Here is a 19,921-nt window from a genome sequence, read left to right as displayed (position 1 = left end):
GCGGACGCCAGCGGCCGGGGCGGGGGCTGGAGCGTCTCCCTCCGGCCGCCGCCGCTGCCGCCGCCGCCACCTCAGCGGCCCCGTCGCCCGCTCACGGGGGTGGGGGCCCAGCCGCGTTCCCCTCCCCCCCTTCCCCTCAGGCGCAGCAAGGCCTGGAAGCAACGAGAAACGCCCGGCGGGGGCCCGAGTTCCGGGGCGGGAAGGCTTCGCGCGGGGCACGACGGGAGAGGCCGCCGCGCGCGGAGGAGGCGGCTCGCCCCGCCCCGCCCCGCGCCCGGTCGCGCTCCGGTTGGACGGCCAAGCCCCGAGGGCGGCTCTGATTGGACGGCCCAACCCGGCGCGTGGATTGGCCGCGTGGGCGAGGCGGAGGAGAGCCGTGCGCAGCGGCGTGTGTGGGGCCGTGTGCAGACCCGCGTGTGGCGCAGGCAAGGACCCTGAAAATAAACAGCCGCTGCCGCGCGAGTCGCCCTCTCTCGCCTCGCGTCCGCGTCTCCGCCGCTGCGGGCCCGCTCCGACGCCCCAGGTGAGACCCGGGAGCGGGGGCCGGGGCTCCGGGAGGGCCGCGCCCTGGGCTCCGGCCCGCGGCGGCCGCCGAGGGGCAGGGAGCGGCGGGGCGGCGATGGCGGCCGCTCTTTGGCCTGCGCCGCTGCTGCGTCAGGCGGGAAAGTCGGGCCGCCGCCGCCGCGGCCGCCCGGGCTTCCGGCCTGTCGGAGCCGGGCGACCTTCCCGCCCCGCGGCGCGGCGGGCGCCCCCCTGCCCGCGCCGGGCCTCCCCCGGGCCGCAGCCTCGACGGCGGCCGGGGCCCGGCGCCCTTGGGACTGACCCCCCGAGGGGCGCGGGAGGCGGCGCGCGGGCCCGGCGTGGCGGGAAGTCGGGGGCAGCGCGGCGGGGCCGGGCGACGGGCGCGGATGGGGGATGGGACTGGGCGCCCCGGCGGGCCATGTGCCCGGCGTTCGGCCACGTCCAGAGGGGGGTCCCGGGAGAACTGGCCGCGCGGGGGGGCGGCCCGGGAGCCGCCGGGGCCCCCCCACCCCGGGGGGGGCACAGTCCCGACTCGGGAATTTTTTTTGAGTGCGCCTAAGTTCACCCGCCTCACGTTGCAGTCGGTCGCGGCGCACGCGACGGCCCGCTTTGCTAGAACCTTCGTAACTTCAGTCCGGAGGGACCCTCCGGAAACCCGCGATCAGACGCCCCCCGCCCCCCGTCTCCTAAAAAAAAAAAAAACAAAAAACAAAAAAAAAATGCCAACAATTTTGTCCAGTCTCCGAAGTAGCGGCGCTTGTCTCGTGGCTTGGGTTAATTAAGCGAAGATTAATTGATTAAACTTTTAATTAGCAAGCCTCGGATTTTTTCCCCTATAGCGTGGGAATCTGGGAACCGCGTGCCTCCGTGTGCGTGGGGGGCTGTGGGTGGGACTGGACGCTCTGCCACATGCTCCCCGCATGGCTTCGGCCGCGGGCCGCTGGCGAAGGAAGTGACCGCATCAGTTCTGGGGGGCGGGGGGTCCTACGGAGAGGAAGCGGCGCCCAGAAATGATGGGGTCTTCGGTGGCGGGCGTGCCGGGGCCCCGGCAGAGAGGGCAAGAGAAGTAACCTGGGTTTACCTTGCCGCTGTCGCTACGTGGGCTTTGGGACCACACCTGGCGATGCGCGGGGGTCGCTCCTGGCTCCGTGCTGGGGAATTCCTCCAGGCCTGCCGGGGACTGATCCATCTTCAGCCCCATTTTTGGTTTTCTTTTAAGGTAAAAGAGGATTAATCATGTCCTCAGGCCCCCCGAATGTGTTTAAAAATAGCTGTTCTCCCGACTTTGGAGAGTAACAGCCAGTTAATTTCTATGTTATGAGCTAATTGTTAGTTAGATTAGCGACTTTTCTCTTGTTCGAACACTAAGTTGAGTGTAAGGGTGTTATTGGGAAAATTTTCGAGGTAGTTTTTGGGTGACATCCAGCGGTTCTGGGGGGGGTCAATAATTATTCCTAGCGATGCTGGGGTCATTAATTATTTCTAGCGGTGCCGGGGGACCATATGGGATGCCGGGGATGGAACCCGGTTCGGCTGTGTGCAAGGCAAGCGCCTTGCCCGCTGTACTGTCTCTCCAGGCCCGGGTGTAAGGTTTTGAGGGTTTAGGAAAGATGTCTTAGGGGTCAGGGCGACAGTACAGTGGGTAGGGGGCTTGCCTTGCACGCAGTTCCACCGAGTCCTATCCCTAGCACCTCATATTGTCTCGTGCTCCGCCAGGGGTAAGCGCAAATACCGCGGCTGTAGCTCAAAAAATCAAAAATAAAGATATACGAAGAAAGCTTGTTTCCTCCTCTCCTTCAAAGCAGTTTTCAAATGTTTATAGAGAAATATTCTGATCGTGGTTTAAACACAGTGCCACGAAACTTAGGTACGCGCTGTTTTTAGCTTGTTGAGCTTATTTTCTACAAGGAGCTCTCTGTACTGAACATAAAAGGAATAATTTAAGAGGTTCCCAAGCCTGAATTAAGTAAGGACTTAAAATTTTTTCCAAATTGCAACTCTTGGCAGGTTTTTTCTTAACTACAGTTTGCATTTGTATACCTACCTACATGTCATACTAGGAAACTAGGGTGGGATTTTTCTCAGGACCCAGGAAAGTCTGTTTCTCTTTATATTGATAGCAAATGGTAAAATGTTTTAAATAAATGCTCAGTCTCTAAAATAGTTTGAGCCAAATAGAAGGCCAAGGGGGCTTTTATTACAGGAGCATTTGAATATCTGGAACTGCAGTGATACATTTTAGGGTGTTAAAAAATGGGTCTGTGATTTTTTTTTTTTTACCTTGTGGGGGGCACGTACCTGGGAGGTGCTAAGGGGATGGAAACCCTAGGGCTTCAGTCCTTTAAGCACTCTCCCCTGCCCCTGTTATTTTACCTGTTAAAATAAAAATCTAAGGGCCACACTGATTTTGAGACTTGAGGGTTCATGAAAGATATCCTAGGGGTCAGAGCGACAATACAGCAGGTAGAGGGACTTGCTTTGCATGCAGGCCACCCAGGAATGATGCTGAGCACTGCTAGGTATGACCCAAAGGGGGAAAATTTTTTTTTTTACTGTGGTATGTATATGAGAAGGGCTTAAAAACAGTAAACAAATTGGAAGAATCCATAGTTTTTTGTTTGTTGACTAGGCATGATCACCAGTTTGCTCCCCTCCACCCACCAGAGATTTTGTATTATAGTTGTATTATACATATGTGCATAAGTACATATGTAAATATATGTAAATTTCTGGCTTTTCTCTTGTGGCCTCCTGGCTTGCACTGGAGGAATGCTCTTGCATTCCTATATAAATAAACGTATATAATATATACTGCTGTGGTAATAGTAGTGAGACTCCAGTAGATGGCATCATTTTATTTTTGTGTGGTTAAAAACCTGCTGGAATTAGAATTTGTAGCCACCAATATTAGAAGTTACAAGGAGATGGGAGTATACTGCTTAGGAATATAGAATAGTGAACCTGAAGTGGCTCTGTAATTTAATTACAAGTAAGGACATTTTCTAGTGGAACCAGGTGCCTGTCCTTTTTCACATATATATTTTTCTATTTTCAGATGCCAGTCTTGGGATCTGAGGTGACACTTCTAATGTTTGCTTAAAGGAAGGTTAAGTAGGAAATCCAATTAGACTTGAAATGCAGGAAATCTCTGTGGTGGTATATTGTTTGTTTTTAACCACACCCAGCTGTGCTCAGAGCTTGATTCTGGATCTGCTCATAGATCATTCCTGGTGGGCTAGGGGGACCATATGGGGTACTAGAGATTGACTGTGCAAGACAAGCACTCTGTTTACTATCTCCAGCCCTGATTTTGTTTTTGTTTTGCTTTTTGGGTCACACCCGGCAAATGCATAGGGGTTACTCCTGGCTCTGCACTCAAGAATTACTCCTGGTGGTGCTCAGGGGACCATATGGGATGCTGGGAATCAACCCGGGTCGTCCGCCTGCAAGGCAAACATCCAGCCCTGATTTTTAAAGACTATTCTTACTTAGATTTGTCTGAAAAATCGAATATAATTTTTTTAAAGTAGCTCCAAAATCTCCAATAAATGGTTCCTTTATGTTAGTAGTCTCAGTAGTTTTTGTTTGTGACCACACTTGATGGTGCTCAGGCTTTACTCCTGGCTCTGCTTAGAGATCACTCCTGATACCACTGAACGTGGCCATATGGGGTGCCTAGGGTGGAACTGTTGGATTGCTTACAGGCAAGTGCCCTACCCACTGTACCATCTTTCTGGCCCTTATTTTAACAAATTTCTGAAGAGAACTTAAGGCCTTTAGAAATCCTGATTCTAGAACTTTCTAGCAGTATCACTTTGGATAAGTCTTTTGGTCTCAGATCTTCAGTTTAATTTGGCAGCAAAATGGGAGTGATACTCCAAAATTTACAGGATTGTAAGGATTATAGATAATTTTTATAGATTCTTGACTCAGTATTTCGGTATTAATTAAAACCCTTCACAAATTATTGGCATGCAGATGTAGATTACTCCCAATGTTGTAAGCTTGTCCATTATTTAGAATGCAGATAATACACGATACAACTTAGCTTTTGGGTGGACTGGAGAGTTAAGAGATAAGGGTGCTTGCTTTTGCATGGGGCCAACCCAGGTTTGATTGCCAGCACTGCATATTGTCCCCTGAGCGCAGCTGGGATATTTGGGACCCTATCTGACTGTGCTTGGGTCTTAGGGCTTTGGACTCAAGGAATCGATCCTGGCAGGACTCTGGGAACCGTACGCAGTGCCTGGGATTCAAAGATAAATTTTTGGTTTCTGCGCTTAAGGAATATGAACCCCAGATGGGTGCATGCAAGGCAAGCCTCTTACCTGCTGTATTATCTCTCTGACCCTGTAGTAGTTTATTTTTTATTGCAAGAGCCTGAGTATTTCTGTATCCCGTTGGAAAATTTAATAAAACAGAATCATGAATGAATGAATGCACTTGGCAACTCTTAACTGCATTTGGTCAGCAAATGCAGATGACTCAGCAATAACTGTAAGAATAATGAGGTATATACAGCAAATATGAGGAACTGCAGTGATTGTACAAGGGTTCAGGCCTTGCATGCAGTGTATCAATCCCTGAGTACCACCAGAAGTGATACCTGAGAGTAGAGCTAGGAATAGTGGCCCGGAACATTGTTGTGTGACCCAAAAAACAACAGCAAAAAGTTACCTAAGTCACCCATAGTTGTCTTTCCCACCAAACTTGACTGTTGCTGTATATTGTAAATGTTTTCTTTGAGAGGTTGAGTTAGTACTTAATTTATTGACCCTTAAAGTTACTCTTAATCTTGACCACGTATTGTTTTAAGTAATTGCTATGTAGTTAGTATAATAACTATGGTATAATTGTTTATGTTAAAATTTAACTTCATTCCTCCATCCATGAATAAGTAAACAAACCAACCAATCCATCAATAAAACAAAAAAAAAGAAAATTTAACTTGGTACCAATTGGAGATTAAAAGCCTGAATGCAGCAGAATCTCTGAAGTTGACAGCATAGATTGACATTCATGGTGGACAGCATTGGGGGGGGGCGCATGCCTTGTGCTTGTACTACATCAAGTGTTTTCGTCAAGAAAATTGGAACCCCCCAGATTGAGACAAATAGATAACTGTTTTCTGCTAGTTGAAAATAATGAGGTTACTTGGGGATTTTTCTCAGCTGCTTATGTTCAGGAATATTGTTAGATGGGAATTTGAGTGTTAACTACCATGTAAAAGCTTTCTGCTCTGTGGAATTGGACTGAGTTCTAATCTACCTGGACACTAGTTTAATTGGGAAGAGTAAAGGAAAGCCTAACTATGAGAGAAGAGAGCCAGAAGACTCAGATCTTGGGACTGTACAGCTTGTAAGGTGCTTACCTTGCATGCAGCTGATCCAGATTCTAGTCCAGTTGTTTAATATGGATCCCTTAGCCTGCAGGATTAACCCCTGGACATTGTTGGGTATGGTCTCCCCTAGCCCCATCAAAAAAAAACTTGACTCGTTTTTCTTCTATATTTTATTAAAATATCTTTTTAAATGTAAGCTGCATATAATTGCGTGCAAGGCAAAAGCCCTACTGCCTATACTATGTCTCCGACCCCTATTTTTCTTTGGATCACACCCAGCTCATTGTTTGGGTGACTCCTGGTACCTCTGGGGTTTGAATGTGCACCTCTTGTATGCTGAGAAGATGCTCTAGCCTTTTATTTCCCCAGCACCGAAAATCCTATTTTGTCTCTAATGTGTAGCCTTCCACAAACTGTAAAATAACAGTAGAAAGTAATCTCGGTGGTGGTTTCTTGAAAGATGAGTTAGGGGGTCCTTGTTTGCTGATAGTAACGTTGGTCAAGATTTGAGATGTTCTTGAAATTAAAGGTGATTAATAGCTAATCCTTAGTACATAATGGGAAACAATGGGGTTACTTTAATGTTTCAAAATTTCTGTGATAAGTTACTGTGATAAAGATTAGATACTATACCTGCACATGCCGCCCTGAAAGTTTACTGAGTTATAGACATGCTACTAGAAGAGTAATAATTATGAGGTGAGCAGATTCAAAGACAAATTATTTTATTTCTGCCCTTAAGGAGTATGATTAATATGATAATGCTGGCAATTTTTTAAAGTTCTGGGGACTGGGAGTTGCGAGTCATTGGTGAAAAATGAGGGCCTGGCTTACTCTCCATTACTGCAGAGAAGTGTCCTGAGTCTTAATAGGAAGAATTCCAAGATTCTTTTATAGAGTTGGCATTTGATTTGACTCCGGAAAGTTGGATAAGGTTATGACAGGTGGGGAGAGGGCAGAGTAAAATTCAAGCCAGGATCAGTCATAGGTAGTGACAGGTTACCATAATTACTTTGGTGGGAGGGCACACCCAGAGGTACTCAGGGGTTACTCCTGGCTCTTAAACTCAGGGATCGCTTCTGGCAGAGTTTGGGGAACCATATGGTGTGCAAGGGATTATACGCCCATGGCTGCATGCAAGGCAGGGGCCCTATCTGCTGTACTAGCAGTGCCCCCTAGGTTGCTGTAATTCTGGGCTCTCCTACCCTACTGCCTTAAGAATGTACTAGAGAGGGGCCAGAGCAATAGCACAGTGGGGAGGATGTTTGCCTTGCATGCGGCCAACTTGGGTTTGATCCCCAGCATTCCATATGGTTCCCTGAGCACCACCAGGACTAATTTTTGAATACAGAGCCAGGAGTAACCACCCCTGAGCATCACCAGGTGTGACCCAAAAAGACAGTACAGGAGTTCGGTGCTTGCTACATACGGTCAAGTCTGGATTTATTCATGGCACTGTGTATGTATGGTTCTAGGCATGATACTGGGTGTGGCCGAGAAATAGGGAGGAGAGGAAATAGCATGAATTCTTTAAAGACCTTTTAAAGAAACAGTTCTCTATATAAAAATAGGGGCCAGAGTGATGGCACAGCAGGTAGGGAGCTTTCCTTGCATGCCCCTGATCCATGTTCTATCCCTGGCACCTCATGACATACCCTGAGCCTGCCTGGCGTGATCCCTGAGCACTGCAGGTTATGACCCAAAAGCCACATTCACACAAAAGGATTTTGGGGTCTGCCGCTAGAGTAGAATGAGGTAGAAAGTAGAATAAGGGCGCTTAACTTGATTTGGCTGGCCTGGATTCTATCCCCTGCACCACATACGATTACTGGACCTGCCATTAGTAATCCCCCATAACCCAAATAGAGCACAGGAGCCCAAATAAATGAAGGGGAAGAAATAGAATGATAGGCGGAACCTGCTTCTTAGAGTAAGTATTGTTTGAAACCATGGGAATCAATGTTGATTTTAATGTAGGTAGAGAGGCAAATATACCAAAAAGCCTACCTCTGTTTTTAATCTCTTCTTGGGCAGGGGTGGGTGGGGAATATTGGGTTGAACCTGGCAGTGCTTAGAAGTGATTCTCTCAGGCCCAGGGGAGACTCCTGGTGGTCCATGGGAGACCCATTTGTGGTGCCAGGGATTGGAACCTGGGTGAACCGAATGAAAAACAAGTACCTAACCTCCTGTATTAGCTGCTTGCTCTTGGTTTTCAACCTTTTCATACCTGCAGACCAGAACTGATTTGGATTGGTTTTTGGAAACCATTGTTTGTAAATGGAATTAACTTTTTCATGTACTCGCAAGAATTTTTCTTTGGATGATCAGTTGGAAAAACTGCTTTTGGGGTTGTCTAGTTAGTAGAAAGCAGACTGCATAGAAAAAACAGGAGTTTACTGGAAGATTTAATTTTCAGGCTTGGGTTTGAGATTGGCAGCTTTTTATTAGATATTAGTATAAAATATATGTAATGCCAATAAAAGATAGAATTTCTGGAGCAGTTTCTCACTTTGATGTGTATAAGCCTCAACGAACCCAGTACTCAAGTTCTCAGTAGAAAGAACTATTGGGGTCGCTGACTGGTGCCCAAGGTTGTTGGTTCCCTGCAAGTATCTAAGAATATGCCTAATTAGGGGGGTGGTAGGGTAGAGAATTAACCAGGTTGATCACATGACCCTTAAAAATGCCCTAGGGGCCATAGGGAGCATCTGCATTTGTTTGCTGTTTGCCCACCCTGTGCATCGCGGGGTGTGACCCAGAAAGCAAAAAATATATATATGTATGCATACATATATACATATATATAGTTAGATGAGCAAGTGTGAAACAGAAGGCTTCAATGACTATAGTGATGTGGGTTTTTTTCTTTTTTCTGTGGAAGGCACACACAGCTGTGTTCAAGGACCACTCCCAGCTCTTGTCAAGGATCACCCTGGGTGATTCTGAGGAACAGGGAGGTGCCAGGACATGCACTTAGCACATCCTCCTCACTCCCTCCATGAGCTATCTTGGGCCCTAACTCAGTTGTCTTCTGTTTTGTTATTTGGGGAAGGGTTTGTGCCATTCTTGGATATACTCCAGGACCATACCTGGTTTCTGGAGTCAATCCACAGTCTACTGCATGAAGAAAAATACCTTAACCCTGGCTTATCTCTCCAGCCCCTCTGTATTTTGTGGGAGGTAGTAGAGGGGGTACACACCTGGCAGTACTCAGTGTTTACTCCTGGTTTTGGGGAATCACATGTGGTGCTGGGATTAAACCCTGGTTGGTCACATGCAAGGCAAGCGCCCTATCCTCTATTCTGTTACCCCAACCCCAGCCCCTAGCTGCTTTTTTTTTTTGGGGGGGGGTCACACCTGGCGATGCATAGGGATCACTCCTGGCTCTGCACTCAGGAATTACCCCTGATGGTGCTCAGGGGACCATATGGGATGCTGGGAATCGAACCCGGGTCGGCCGAGTGCAAGGCAAATGCCCTACCCGCTGTGCTATCGCTCCAGCTCCCCTAGTTTAATTTTTTAAATATATTTTTAAATTTTTTAAATTTTCTGCTTTTTGGGTCACTCATTGTTGCACCGGGGTTACTCCTGGCTCATGCACTCAAGCATTACTCTTGGCAGTGCTCGGGGGACCATATGGGATGCCTGGAATTGAATCCATATTGGACGAGTGCAAGGCAAACTCCCTACCTGCTGTACTATCACTCTAGCCCCTAATTTTTAAGATATACTTTCTGGAAGTTTTGTCCCGAGCATTTCATTCCATTCTCTTCTGCCCTTTGCTCTATAAATAGACTTGTTTAATTTTAGATTGTTACATAAAAGCTATAGAATTTATTTACTTCAGTGGGAGGTTTTTTTTTTCTTTTTGGGTCACACCCGGCGATGCACAGGGGTTGGCTCCTGGCTTTGCGCTCAGAAATTACTCCTGGCAGTGTGCTCAGGGTACTATATGGGATGCTGGGAATCGAACCCGGGTCGGCGCATGCAAGGCGAACACCCTACCCGCTGTGCTATTGCTCCAGCCTCTCAGTGGGAGCTTTTTAAAAATTTTATTTTGGGGTCACTTAGCTGTCCTTCGGGCTTTGGGCTTTGTGCTCAGAGATCATTGCTAGAGATGCTGGGGATCAAACTGGAATTGACCACTTGCAAGGCAAACACCTTAACTCAGGTACTCTCTTCAAACCTTTGCTTTTATTCTGAAGCAAAAAGCTAGTAAGTACTCAGTAAGTGCTCTTTGGTAGGGTGCTTATATGAGACCTGACACTTAATCCATGGCACCTCAAAAGTGTGTGTGTGTGTGTGGGGGAAGGGCAGTAAAGGAACTTTTAAAAGGTTTTTGAGTTAATTTTTCAAATGGTGATAAGGAAACTGGGGGCCAGTCCTGTTCATATTTGCCCAACCAAATCGGCCCTAGGTACAGGGCCAGGTATCCCAGTGGTACTTGAGGGACATGTATGTACCTGATCCCAAACCCCTGCACTATCTCCTTGGCCCTGCAATAAAGGAGTGTCTCAAATTCCAAGTTGGCCTAGAGCAATGATGTTTGCCTTGCTGCGCACAGCCAGGTGTAAGCCCCTGAGCAGCATGGGGTGTGGGACCCCCTGCGGTTCTCCCCCCTCTCCCAAGTATTTGTAAGTGCACAGTCCAGGAAATTTGGAATAGGAAGACTAGGATAAAAGTGGTGCCAGTACCCCATCTTTGTTTTTGGGGATTGGTGCTATACCCCGAAGTGCTCAGGGATAATTGATTGCTCAGGAATAACCATATGAGTGCAGTTGGTTTGAACCTGTGTCGGCTGTATGCCTGGCAAGCACCTTACGTCCTATAGTCTTTAGCTCTTTGGGGGTGTGGGGTTGTGCACACCAAGCTGTGCTCAGGGGTTACTCCTGGCTCTGCACTCAGGTGTCACTTCTGGCCATTCTTGGGGGATGATAATTGGATACTGAGGGTTGAATCTGGGCAAGTTGCATGCCATTCAAATGCCTACCTGCTGTACTGTCTCTCTGGCCATCTTGAAAAAAATTAAACATCTATTTCTCGAGATAAAATATTTGTTCTAGGGCCAGAGAATGGTCACAGACCCTGTGCAGTCCCTGGCAATGTCTGGTCCCAGAGCACCACCAGGTGTGGCCCAAGAAAAGCCCCCTCAAGAGGCCCACAAATCTCTTGCCCTTATCCTAAGCCTTTTGGTCAAAACCTGAACTGTGTGTGTGTGTGGGGGGACCATGCAGCCTTAAGCTGGACATAGACTGATTAATTCTAATTAATTCTGGTAGTTGACTTTAATGGTGGTAACACATTACCTTACCAGTAATTAACCAGGTGTGTATTAATTCATGGACATACTGACTTAGTAGTTCTAAAAGGTAAGAATTTTAATGAAACATTTACAGTGTCTTTAGATTCTGGAGGGGAGGAGGAGCACACCCAGTGGTACTCAGAGGTTACTCCTGACTTTGCTCAGGGATCATTCCTGGCAAGGCTCAGGGGATCATATGGGGTGCCAGGGATTGAACCCAGGTCAGCCCTGTGTAAGGTGAGCACAGGATACTACTGTATTTTATCCATGGCCCCGTCTTTTCTTTAAAAAAATATATATTGTGACCATTATGAGGCTCAGGACGTGGTACCAGTGTTTATGTTCATCTTGAAATGTGCTCAGGCTTGCCTCTCTGTCCTGGCACCTTTGACTCGAGAACCCCTAGGTGTGGCCTCGGGAGTTCTTAGCACTACCAGTGTTGGTGACTCTGGTTCCTGGGGCCCTAGCAATGAGTTGTTGGTTGTGTATTGCCTAGAGTGCCTCCAGGGAATAAAAAGCTAAATGAAATTCCAAGTGGTTTTACTTTTTAAAAATTTTTTAAATATTTTTATTTTGAAGATCTAACTGCAGCCATGAGCAGCAACGAGTGCTTCAAGTGTGGACGATCTGGCCACTGGGCCCGGGAATGCCCCACTGGTGGAGGCCGAGGGCGTGGAATGAGAAGCCGTGGCAGAGGTGGTTTTACCTCGGATAGAGGTATTTTTGTCGAATAAAAAATTGTGATGTACTTCAGTATTCATTAGTATCATGACTGATCTAATTAGCCACATTCTTTTGTTTCTGCACAAAATAGGTTTCCAGTTTGTGTCCTCATCTCTTCCAGACATCTGTTATCGCTGTGGTGAGTCTGGTCATCTTGCCAAGGATTGTGATCTTCAGGAGGATGGTAAGTATTTAACACTTTTTAAATTTTTCCTCTAGAATGTGGAGAGGTGAGCATGTATTGCACATACATAGCATTTTGGAAAGATTTTCTATCTTTGAGGCTTTATATTGTATAGCGAAAACAGTACTTTGTAAAGGTTTTATAGTCTTGTTCTGCTTCTTTTCCTTATTGTTGAAGCCTGCTATAACTGCGGCAGAGGTGGCCACATTGCCAAGGACTGCAAGGAGCCCAAGAGAGAGCGAGAGCAGTGCTGCTACAACTGCGGCAAGCCAGGCCATCTGGCTCGCGACTGTGACCATGCTGATGAGCAGAAGTGCTATTCTTGTGGAGAATTTGGACACATTCAGAAAGACTGCACCAAAGTGAAGTGCTATAGGTGAGTTGGCCAGCATGTCAGTGGAAGCCTTGTTGAGAGATAGCTAAAAAGAGGAAGCACCTTACTGCTCTTTGTGATCTGTGGAAGTTGGCTTTGTACAGATGGAAATTTTAAGTATGCGTAGTCAACAGCCTATATATTAGTTTCATTTCTAGATACAGTGAGTATTTTTTCGAATTTTATTTTTTGTTTTGGGGCCATACACAGCTGTGCACAGGGCTTATTTGCTCTGCACTCCAGGATCACCCCTGGCAGGTTTAGGGAACCTTGTCACGTATCAGGGATTGAACTCGACTTAGCCTCGTGTAAGGCAAACACTGTACTTGTTATACTATCTCTCTAGCCATGATATTTGCGCTTAAAAGTGTAAAATTTGATGTTTTGATATCATATAGTCACCTAAAGCCGTGGATTAATTTGTATTAAGATTTGATATACCGGCCAGTGCTTTATGTCTCAGATTGCATGATTGAGGAGCTTTGCTACCTAGTTCCTTTCTGCCTTTTTAGGGACTAGTTAGTTACAGGGCCACACTGAGCAATGTTTGTAGGGGTTACTTCTGTTTCTGCACTCAGGAATTAGTCCTGGTAGTGTTCTGGAGCGATAGCACAGCATGTAGGGCGTTTGCCTTGCATGCAACTGACCTGGGTTTGATTCCTCTGCCCCTCTCAGAGCCTGGCAAGCTACCCGTGGCATATTCGATATGCCAGAAAGTCTCACAGTGGAGACATTACTGGTGCCCTCTCTAGCAAATCGATGAGCAATGGGATGACAGTGACAGGGTTCTGGGTACTGTAGGGGATGCCAAGGATCGAACTACATGCAAGCAAGTGACCTATCCATTGTGCTGTCTTTCCAGCCCCTATTTTAAGGACTTACTTTCTTAAAGAAAAGTTGTAACAGTTCTGTTTTGCGGTGTGACTCCTGCTTTAGAAGATTTTTTTCTTTTGAGCATGATTATGAGAATTTTTTTTGTGTCATTTTTTCCTAGGTGTGGTGAAACTGGTCACGTAGCCATCAACTGCAGCAAGACAAGTGAAGTCAACTGTTACCGCTGTGGCGAGTCAGGGCACCTTGCACGGGAATGCACGATTGAGGCTACAGCTTAATTATTTTCCTTTGTCGCCCCTCCTTTTTCTGATTGATGGTTGTATTATTTTCTCTGAATCCTCTTCACTGGCCAAAGGTTGGCAGATAGAGGCTACTCCCAGGCCAGTGAGCTTTACTTGCCGTGTAAAAGGAGGAAAGGGGTGGAAAAAAAAAAATCGACTTTCTGCATTTAACTACAAAAAAAGTTTATGTTTAGTTTGGTAGAGGTGTTATGTATAATGCTTTGTTAAAGAACCCCCTTTCCGCGCCACTGGTGAATAGGGATTGGTAATGGGAAGTGTGGAGTTGGACCACTAAACCCGATCTGGGTTTTTTGAATATGTTCCCATGTAGGAGGTAAAACCAATTCTGGAAGTGTCTGAACTTCCATAAATAACTTCAATTTTAGCATAATGATGGCCTTGGATTATCTGACCTCAGTAGCTATTAAATAACATCAAGTAACATCTGTATCAGGCCCTACATAGAACATAGTTAAGTGGGAGTAAACAAAATAGAAAGCAAATGTGTGTTGGTGGCTGTCCAAGAGAAAATGGGATTAAAGCCTAAACAGTAACAACTTCATCACAGCCTTGATGCTGAATATACAGATGGTGATGCAAAAGTTTAGAACACATTTTTTTCAAAGACGAAATCTAAAATCCAGAGTAAACATCTATGCTCAGAGTTTAGCATAATTTGGAGCTATTCAGGAATTGCAGAGAAATGCATTTTCACAGAAATCAAGATGTTATTTTTGTATACTATATCACTTAGACAACTGTGTTTCCTTTGCTGTAATCAGTTTTTAAAAGTCAGATGGTTAAAGCAACTGAAGTCCTAGAAAATAGAAGTGTAATTTTAAACTATCCAATAAAGCTGGAGGAGGAAGGGGAGTTTGACTAAAGTTCTTGTTTGTTTCAAATTTTCATTACTGTATATAGTGCAAAATGCTATATTAAAGAGGGGAATGTGGAGGACTGAAAGCTGACAGTTTGGACTTTTATTTTGTACTTGGGTCATGGTTTTAGTAATGAAATTACACTGAAGCACAGGCTTTACAAGCTTTGTGAGAGCATTTTATTTATTTAGGCTTTTGGGCTACACCTGGGCGGTGGTCTGGGGTTATTCCTGTTTCTGCATTCAGGAGTTACTGCTGATGGTGCTCATGGGACCATATGGAATCCTGGGGATTCAAAAAGGGTTGCCCACATACAAGGCAAGCAGCTACCACTGCTCTCTCAGCCCAGGATTTACTTATTTTTTGGTTTTGAATCACATCTGGAAGTGCGCAGGAATTATTACTGGAGGTGCTCGAGGGACCATATGGGATGTCAGGGATCAAACCAGGCTTGGCTGCATTCAAGGCAAGTTCCCTACCTGCTGTACTATCTATCCAGCTCTCTAGAATTTTTAATAACATTGCTGTTTTAGCATTTTATTTTCCTGGGCTTCACAGGGATTGGAAGTGCAGGGTCCTTTCTTTTGAGGATTTGATGATAGAACTGAACTTGAGTAATCATCTGGTTTCCTAAATTCACCATTTACTAATTTTTAGAGTCTTGTTTGAAGGTTGTCTTGCTGTCCAGCGCCTAGAACTCATGTCCTTTCCACCTTATGGCCATTTATTGGCTTTTCCCCAAAACTAACCACATGTAGTTTGTTGTATATGTTTTCTATTTCATCTTTCCCCCTCCCCCTTTTTTACAGCCATGTTTAATACAGGTATGACTCTTTCACATTCTCTATAAAATCTTATCAGTTGGAATGGTACATCACTTTAGTATTAAGACTTAGGGGCCAGAGCCTTAATATTAAACAGTGGGTAGGGTATTTGCCTTGCATGCAGCCAACCTGGGTTCCGTTGCCCAGTATTCCATATGGTCCCTTGAGTACTGCTAGGAGTAACTCCTGAGCATCACTGGGGTGTGGCCCAGAACCTAATATATACACGTACATATACAAACACATAAGATAGTGTTTCAGGAACTGAAAAGGTAGTAAGGCAAAATTTACCTTAAGCCAGAGCCAGGTTTGATCCCTGGCACCCCACGTTTTCCTCCAAGCCTTACTTAGCAGTAGTGATCAGTGTGAGTAACCCTTGAGCACTGCCTGATACGACCCCACCTGGCGCTGCTTTTCCCCCACCACACAAAAATGTTTCATCTGTGCTGTCCTTATTGGCTTTCTCCTGCAGTATAAAAGCAGGACAGAAAGTGAAATCTTAACATAGATTCCATTCCTACAGAGCAGATGGTATGTGTCAGATGTAAGGTGTTGAGTAGCTTGGTAGTTTCTACTGTAATATGAAAAGAGCATAAGGAAAGGAAGGCTGTTCTCTGCATGTCACATTGAATACCTAAGAATTACATTTGGGAGCTAGGAAACTAATCCATAGAGCTGGAGCACATACCTGACTTGCTTGTGGCCCTGGATTTAATCCTTGGCAACCACAAGGTCTGAGCTATGTTTGTAGTTGTGGCCACCAGCGGAGGTTGCAAAACAAGTCAAATAAAACAAAAAGCTTTGTGTTGACGCACATGAGTTACTGTTTCCTGAAGTCAGGAAAAAACAGCAAATGTAAGGCTGGACAGATAGTCCAGGGTGTAAGATTTTGAATCAGGGCACACTTGTCTTGCCCTGGTTGAAATCCCAGGCACCACATACAGTATCCTGAGCACTGTTGGGTGTGCCTCCAAAACAAGTTTATTCGACCCCCTGGTCCCTTCAAGGAAATTTTAATTTTTGGGCTACATCCAGTTGTGCTCAATTTCAGCTGACTTGGTTTATATGAGATGCTGGGGGTTGAACCCAGAATGGCTATGTACAAGGTTAGAGCCCACTGTACTATCCAGTCCACCTTAAAGACAATTTAAGAGCCATGTTGCTTCAGAAAACTGTTGCTGTGTTTGTGGCAAGTAGTATTGTTGGAAGATTTTGCTGCACATCATTAAGGATACCCAGCAAACAGGTTTTAGAACATTTTTTGCATTGACCTTCATGGAAGTGCGTTCAATCTAGAAATGTGACAGGGAAATCAGTGTTCTTTGGAATGAACATGTTCTCCAAAATGTCCAATACTATCTCTGGAGTAAAATTAATCACAATGGGTCCCCCCCACTTAAAAGTCTGCGTGTGTAGTAGAATCAGGGTAAGCAAACAGAATGGGGAACTCGGGACTAGAAAGGGCTTGGGATCAAACTGAGTCAGTCTAATGAAAGGTAAGAGTTTTACCACTGTATGTTTTGTCCCTGGACACAGTTGTACATTTTATGTATGCACAGAAAAAAAACTGAATTTATAGACAAATTTTTCACAAATTTGAGCCAGATTTAACCTGAGTTAAAACAGCAAAATGCTGTTTCTTCATGCCACCTCCTAGTTGGCAGCCCTTTTACATTGCATACATTATATTGCATATTCCCTCGGATTTAGTTATCTCACAGCTGACATCGTGATTTATATTTTGGGGGGTTTGGCGATTGGGCCCATGTGTGGCAGTGCTCAGGGACTATTGGATCTCCTCAGGGATTGGCTCTGCTAAGTGCCCTGGGGAGAACGTGCAGCACAGCTTGTCAAACCACATGCCAGACCATCTTAACCCCTAGACAGTCCAGCAAGATCCAAGTTTCTGCAAACAATCACCACTATCCCCCAATTTCAAGAATGCCTTTACAGTTTTTAATGTTCGTATAGCAGCATTAGATCACACTGCCTTGTAATACACGAACTTCTTCACATTTATTACAGTTCAGGTCAGAGGTTCAAAATAGATCTTAGAGGATGGAAAGAAACATTAGGAGATTTCATCTGGTGGGCAAATCTACGGCAGGATTCCTAAAACATGGATTGCCTGTGGATTATCCTTCCAGAACCTAGTCTCCTAAGCCCTTAACAAATTTGTTTCTGTACCACAACCATCAGTGCTCAGGGTTTACTCCTGGTTTTGCACTCCTCCTGGTGGGGCTTGGAAAACCATGAGGTGCTGGCGATCAACCCTGGGTCAGCAGTGTGCAAGGAAAAAGCGGACCCAAGAAACACCTGAACATTGCTCCCAAATCAGAAGTTTTAAAACCACATTGCTGGCAGCCAGATTGGGACTTCAAAAGGAGTAAGCTTAGTATTTAGTGACTGAGTTGCTGAATAAGATCTTGCCTCCAACCTGTGACTCTACAATAACAATGAATTCCCCTTAGTTTTGACATTATGTCAGTTTACTGGTACTTTAAACAGACTGCATCCTGTTTATACTATCAGTCTTGCTGCTATCTGCAAAACGGCCTTCCTTTCTCCATTCCAGAGCGTCCACTTTACTGCTTCCACCTGAGGAACCCTTCACCCATCCCCACTGCCACCCACCTTATGCCAGTGTGAAACCATTTGAATACCCTGGTTATTAGCACAGTAGCCTTAGATGATCTGCAAAACTGATTTCTCTGCTGTAAACCTGGCATGGTACTCTTCGTTCTCATTTTCCCTCATCCATGAAATTGGCGCTTTACATCAGTGCCAGGTAGGGCGTTTCCTTGCAGGCAGCTGACCCAAACTCAATCCCTAGGACTCCAGTACCAGTATTGTCCCCGAGCTATCAGGAGTGTTCCTGAAATACAGAGCAGGAGCCCTGAGCATTACTGAGGGTAGTCCGAAAATTTGTATTTTTCTTTTTTTTTTTTTTTTGGTTTTTGGGTCTCACCCGGCGATGCACAGGGGTCACTCCTGGCTCTTCACTCAGGAATCACCCCTGGCGGTGCTCAGGGGACCATATGGGATGCTGGGATTCGAACCCGGGTCGGCCACGTGCAAGGCAAACACCCTACCCGCTATGCTATCGCTCCAGCCCCTGTATTTTTCTTTGAATGCCAAAATTATAATTCACAGGCTTTTCCCTACTGGAATTATAGGGGGGACTGTTAAAAAGATCTTTCAGCCCAACACTTGCAGTGCATGATCCCTTTACTTTGGTTTTGGGCCATGCTCAGGGGTTACTCCTGCTTTGCACTCAGGAATCACTCCTGGGCTGACTGGGATGCCAGGGATCGAACTTAGGTCAGCCATGTGCGAGGTAAGTGCTTTACCCACTGTACTATTGCTCTGGCCCCTGTGGTCAATTTTTAAAATTAAGTAGCAAGAGAGAACAGAGTTCAATCCCCTGTACCGCACAGCTCCGTCTTCCCAGCTCCATCAGGAATAACCTGAACAGAACCTGCTGTAACCCTGAGTACCACTAGGTGTGACCCAAAACAAGAAGCCCCCCCACCCTGAAAAAACAAACTCAGGACAAATATGTTTCTAATTTAACAGAATAAAATGTTCTCCTGGACGGGGCCAAATAGCCTCACAATTAATGCTTCCCATTACTGAACCTCTGGATAGCTATTACCATAGTCACTTTTCTCAGCTAAGGGGAAGGGGCGTGCATTATTTTTCATGAGCACACCTATTCCTGTCTCTCGGTTCCCACTGTCAGCTATTTAATCAGTCACTCATCTTCCAGAGGTGGGAGTCTGTCCTGGTGGGGTGGTTCTATGCCCGCATAAATCTTAAAGAACAGACGTGCTCTTGTCAGTTGATGCCATGCTGTCTTGTTTGCCTCCCGCATGCATAAGTATGTGCACTTGTGGCTGAGTGCTAGTACAGCGGTTAGGGTGCTGGCCTTGCCCTTGGCTGACCCCAGCATCCCATATGGTCCCCCGTGCACCGCCAGGAGTAACCCAGGAGCGTTAAGAATTGACGAGTGCGGAATGGAGCGGGTAGGGTGTCTTCCTTGCACGGGGACGACCGGGTTCGATCCCCGGCATCCCATACAGTCCTTGAGCACCGCCAGGAGTAATTGAGTGCAAAACAGCTCAGGTGTGGCCCGAACCCCCCACCAAAGAGTTAATGAGTGTGTCTCCCCCGCCTCCCTCCCCAAAAAAGAGCATGTGCGTCAGCCCTGTGAACTATTTCCCTGTACTGTAGTTTATGCACTTGAACCACATGCCAACTGCTTCCACTGTTGGCTGGTGCCTCGGGGCTGCAGCTGGGGCAGCTGCCCTAGATGAGGTGTCCTGGCAGAATTCCTCAGCATGGCCCAAACCGCCGGGTACTGGCTGAATCTGCTCCCAGGCACCGCCAGGATTCTGCACCACAGCTGACTCAGTTTCTGAAACCACGCGGGTGTAGCCAGCAGAACCATTCTCTCTGGCCTTTCCGGCTGAACTGGTCGTTGCTAAGGCTTTGACGCCGGTATGTGTCCATCACACGGAATGACCGCGTCTTTGGGTAGCAACGCATCGCCCCTTCCAAACGGGCCCCCGCCTTCAAGGAAGTGGCCTTTTCTTTCCTGGGCGTTTACTTATTTAAAAAGACAGTAGGGGCAGGAGCAATAGCACAGCGGGCAGGGCG

At 46.3% G+C, this 19,921-nt stretch overlaps 1 protein-coding gene across 4 annotated transcripts; it reads left to right on the top strand.

The window, feature by feature from the left end:
- The first annotated feature begins 364 nt into the window (after window positions 1-364).
- CNBP (CCHC-type zinc finger nucleic acid binding protein) lies at window positions 365-14,433 on the top strand. 4 transcript variants are annotated; one of them, XM_055136242.1, is made up of 5 exons: window positions 365-523; window positions 11,745-11,861; window positions 11,980-12,072; window positions 12,250-12,448; window positions 13,440-14,433. In XM_055136242.1, exons 2-5 carry the CDS (start codon window positions 11,759-11,761, stop codon window positions 13,555-13,557), a joined length of 513 nt encoding a protein of 170 aa, XP_054992217.1. In that variant the 5' UTR covers window positions 365-523; window positions 11,745-11,758; the 3' UTR covers window positions 13,558-14,433. The 4 variants fall into 4 exon arrangements, with proteins under 4 accessions (XP_054992217.1, XP_054992216.1, XP_054992215.1 ...); XM_055136241.1 differs by having other exon boundaries at window positions 12,247-12,448; XM_055136240.1 differs by having other exon boundaries at window positions 11,745-11,882.
- Window positions 14,434-19,921: the final 5,488 nt, after the last annotated feature.

This window comes from Sorex araneus, chromosome 4 (genome assembly GCF_027595985.1).
Source record: "Sorex araneus isolate mSorAra2 chromosome 4, mSorAra2.pri, whole genome shotgun sequence".
Taxonomy (NCBI): domain Eukaryota; kingdom Metazoa; phylum Chordata; class Mammalia; order Eulipotyphla; family Soricidae; genus Sorex; species Sorex araneus.
Note: the sequence above shows the minus strand (reverse complement) of the source record. Positions and strands in the feature narration are given on the sequence as shown.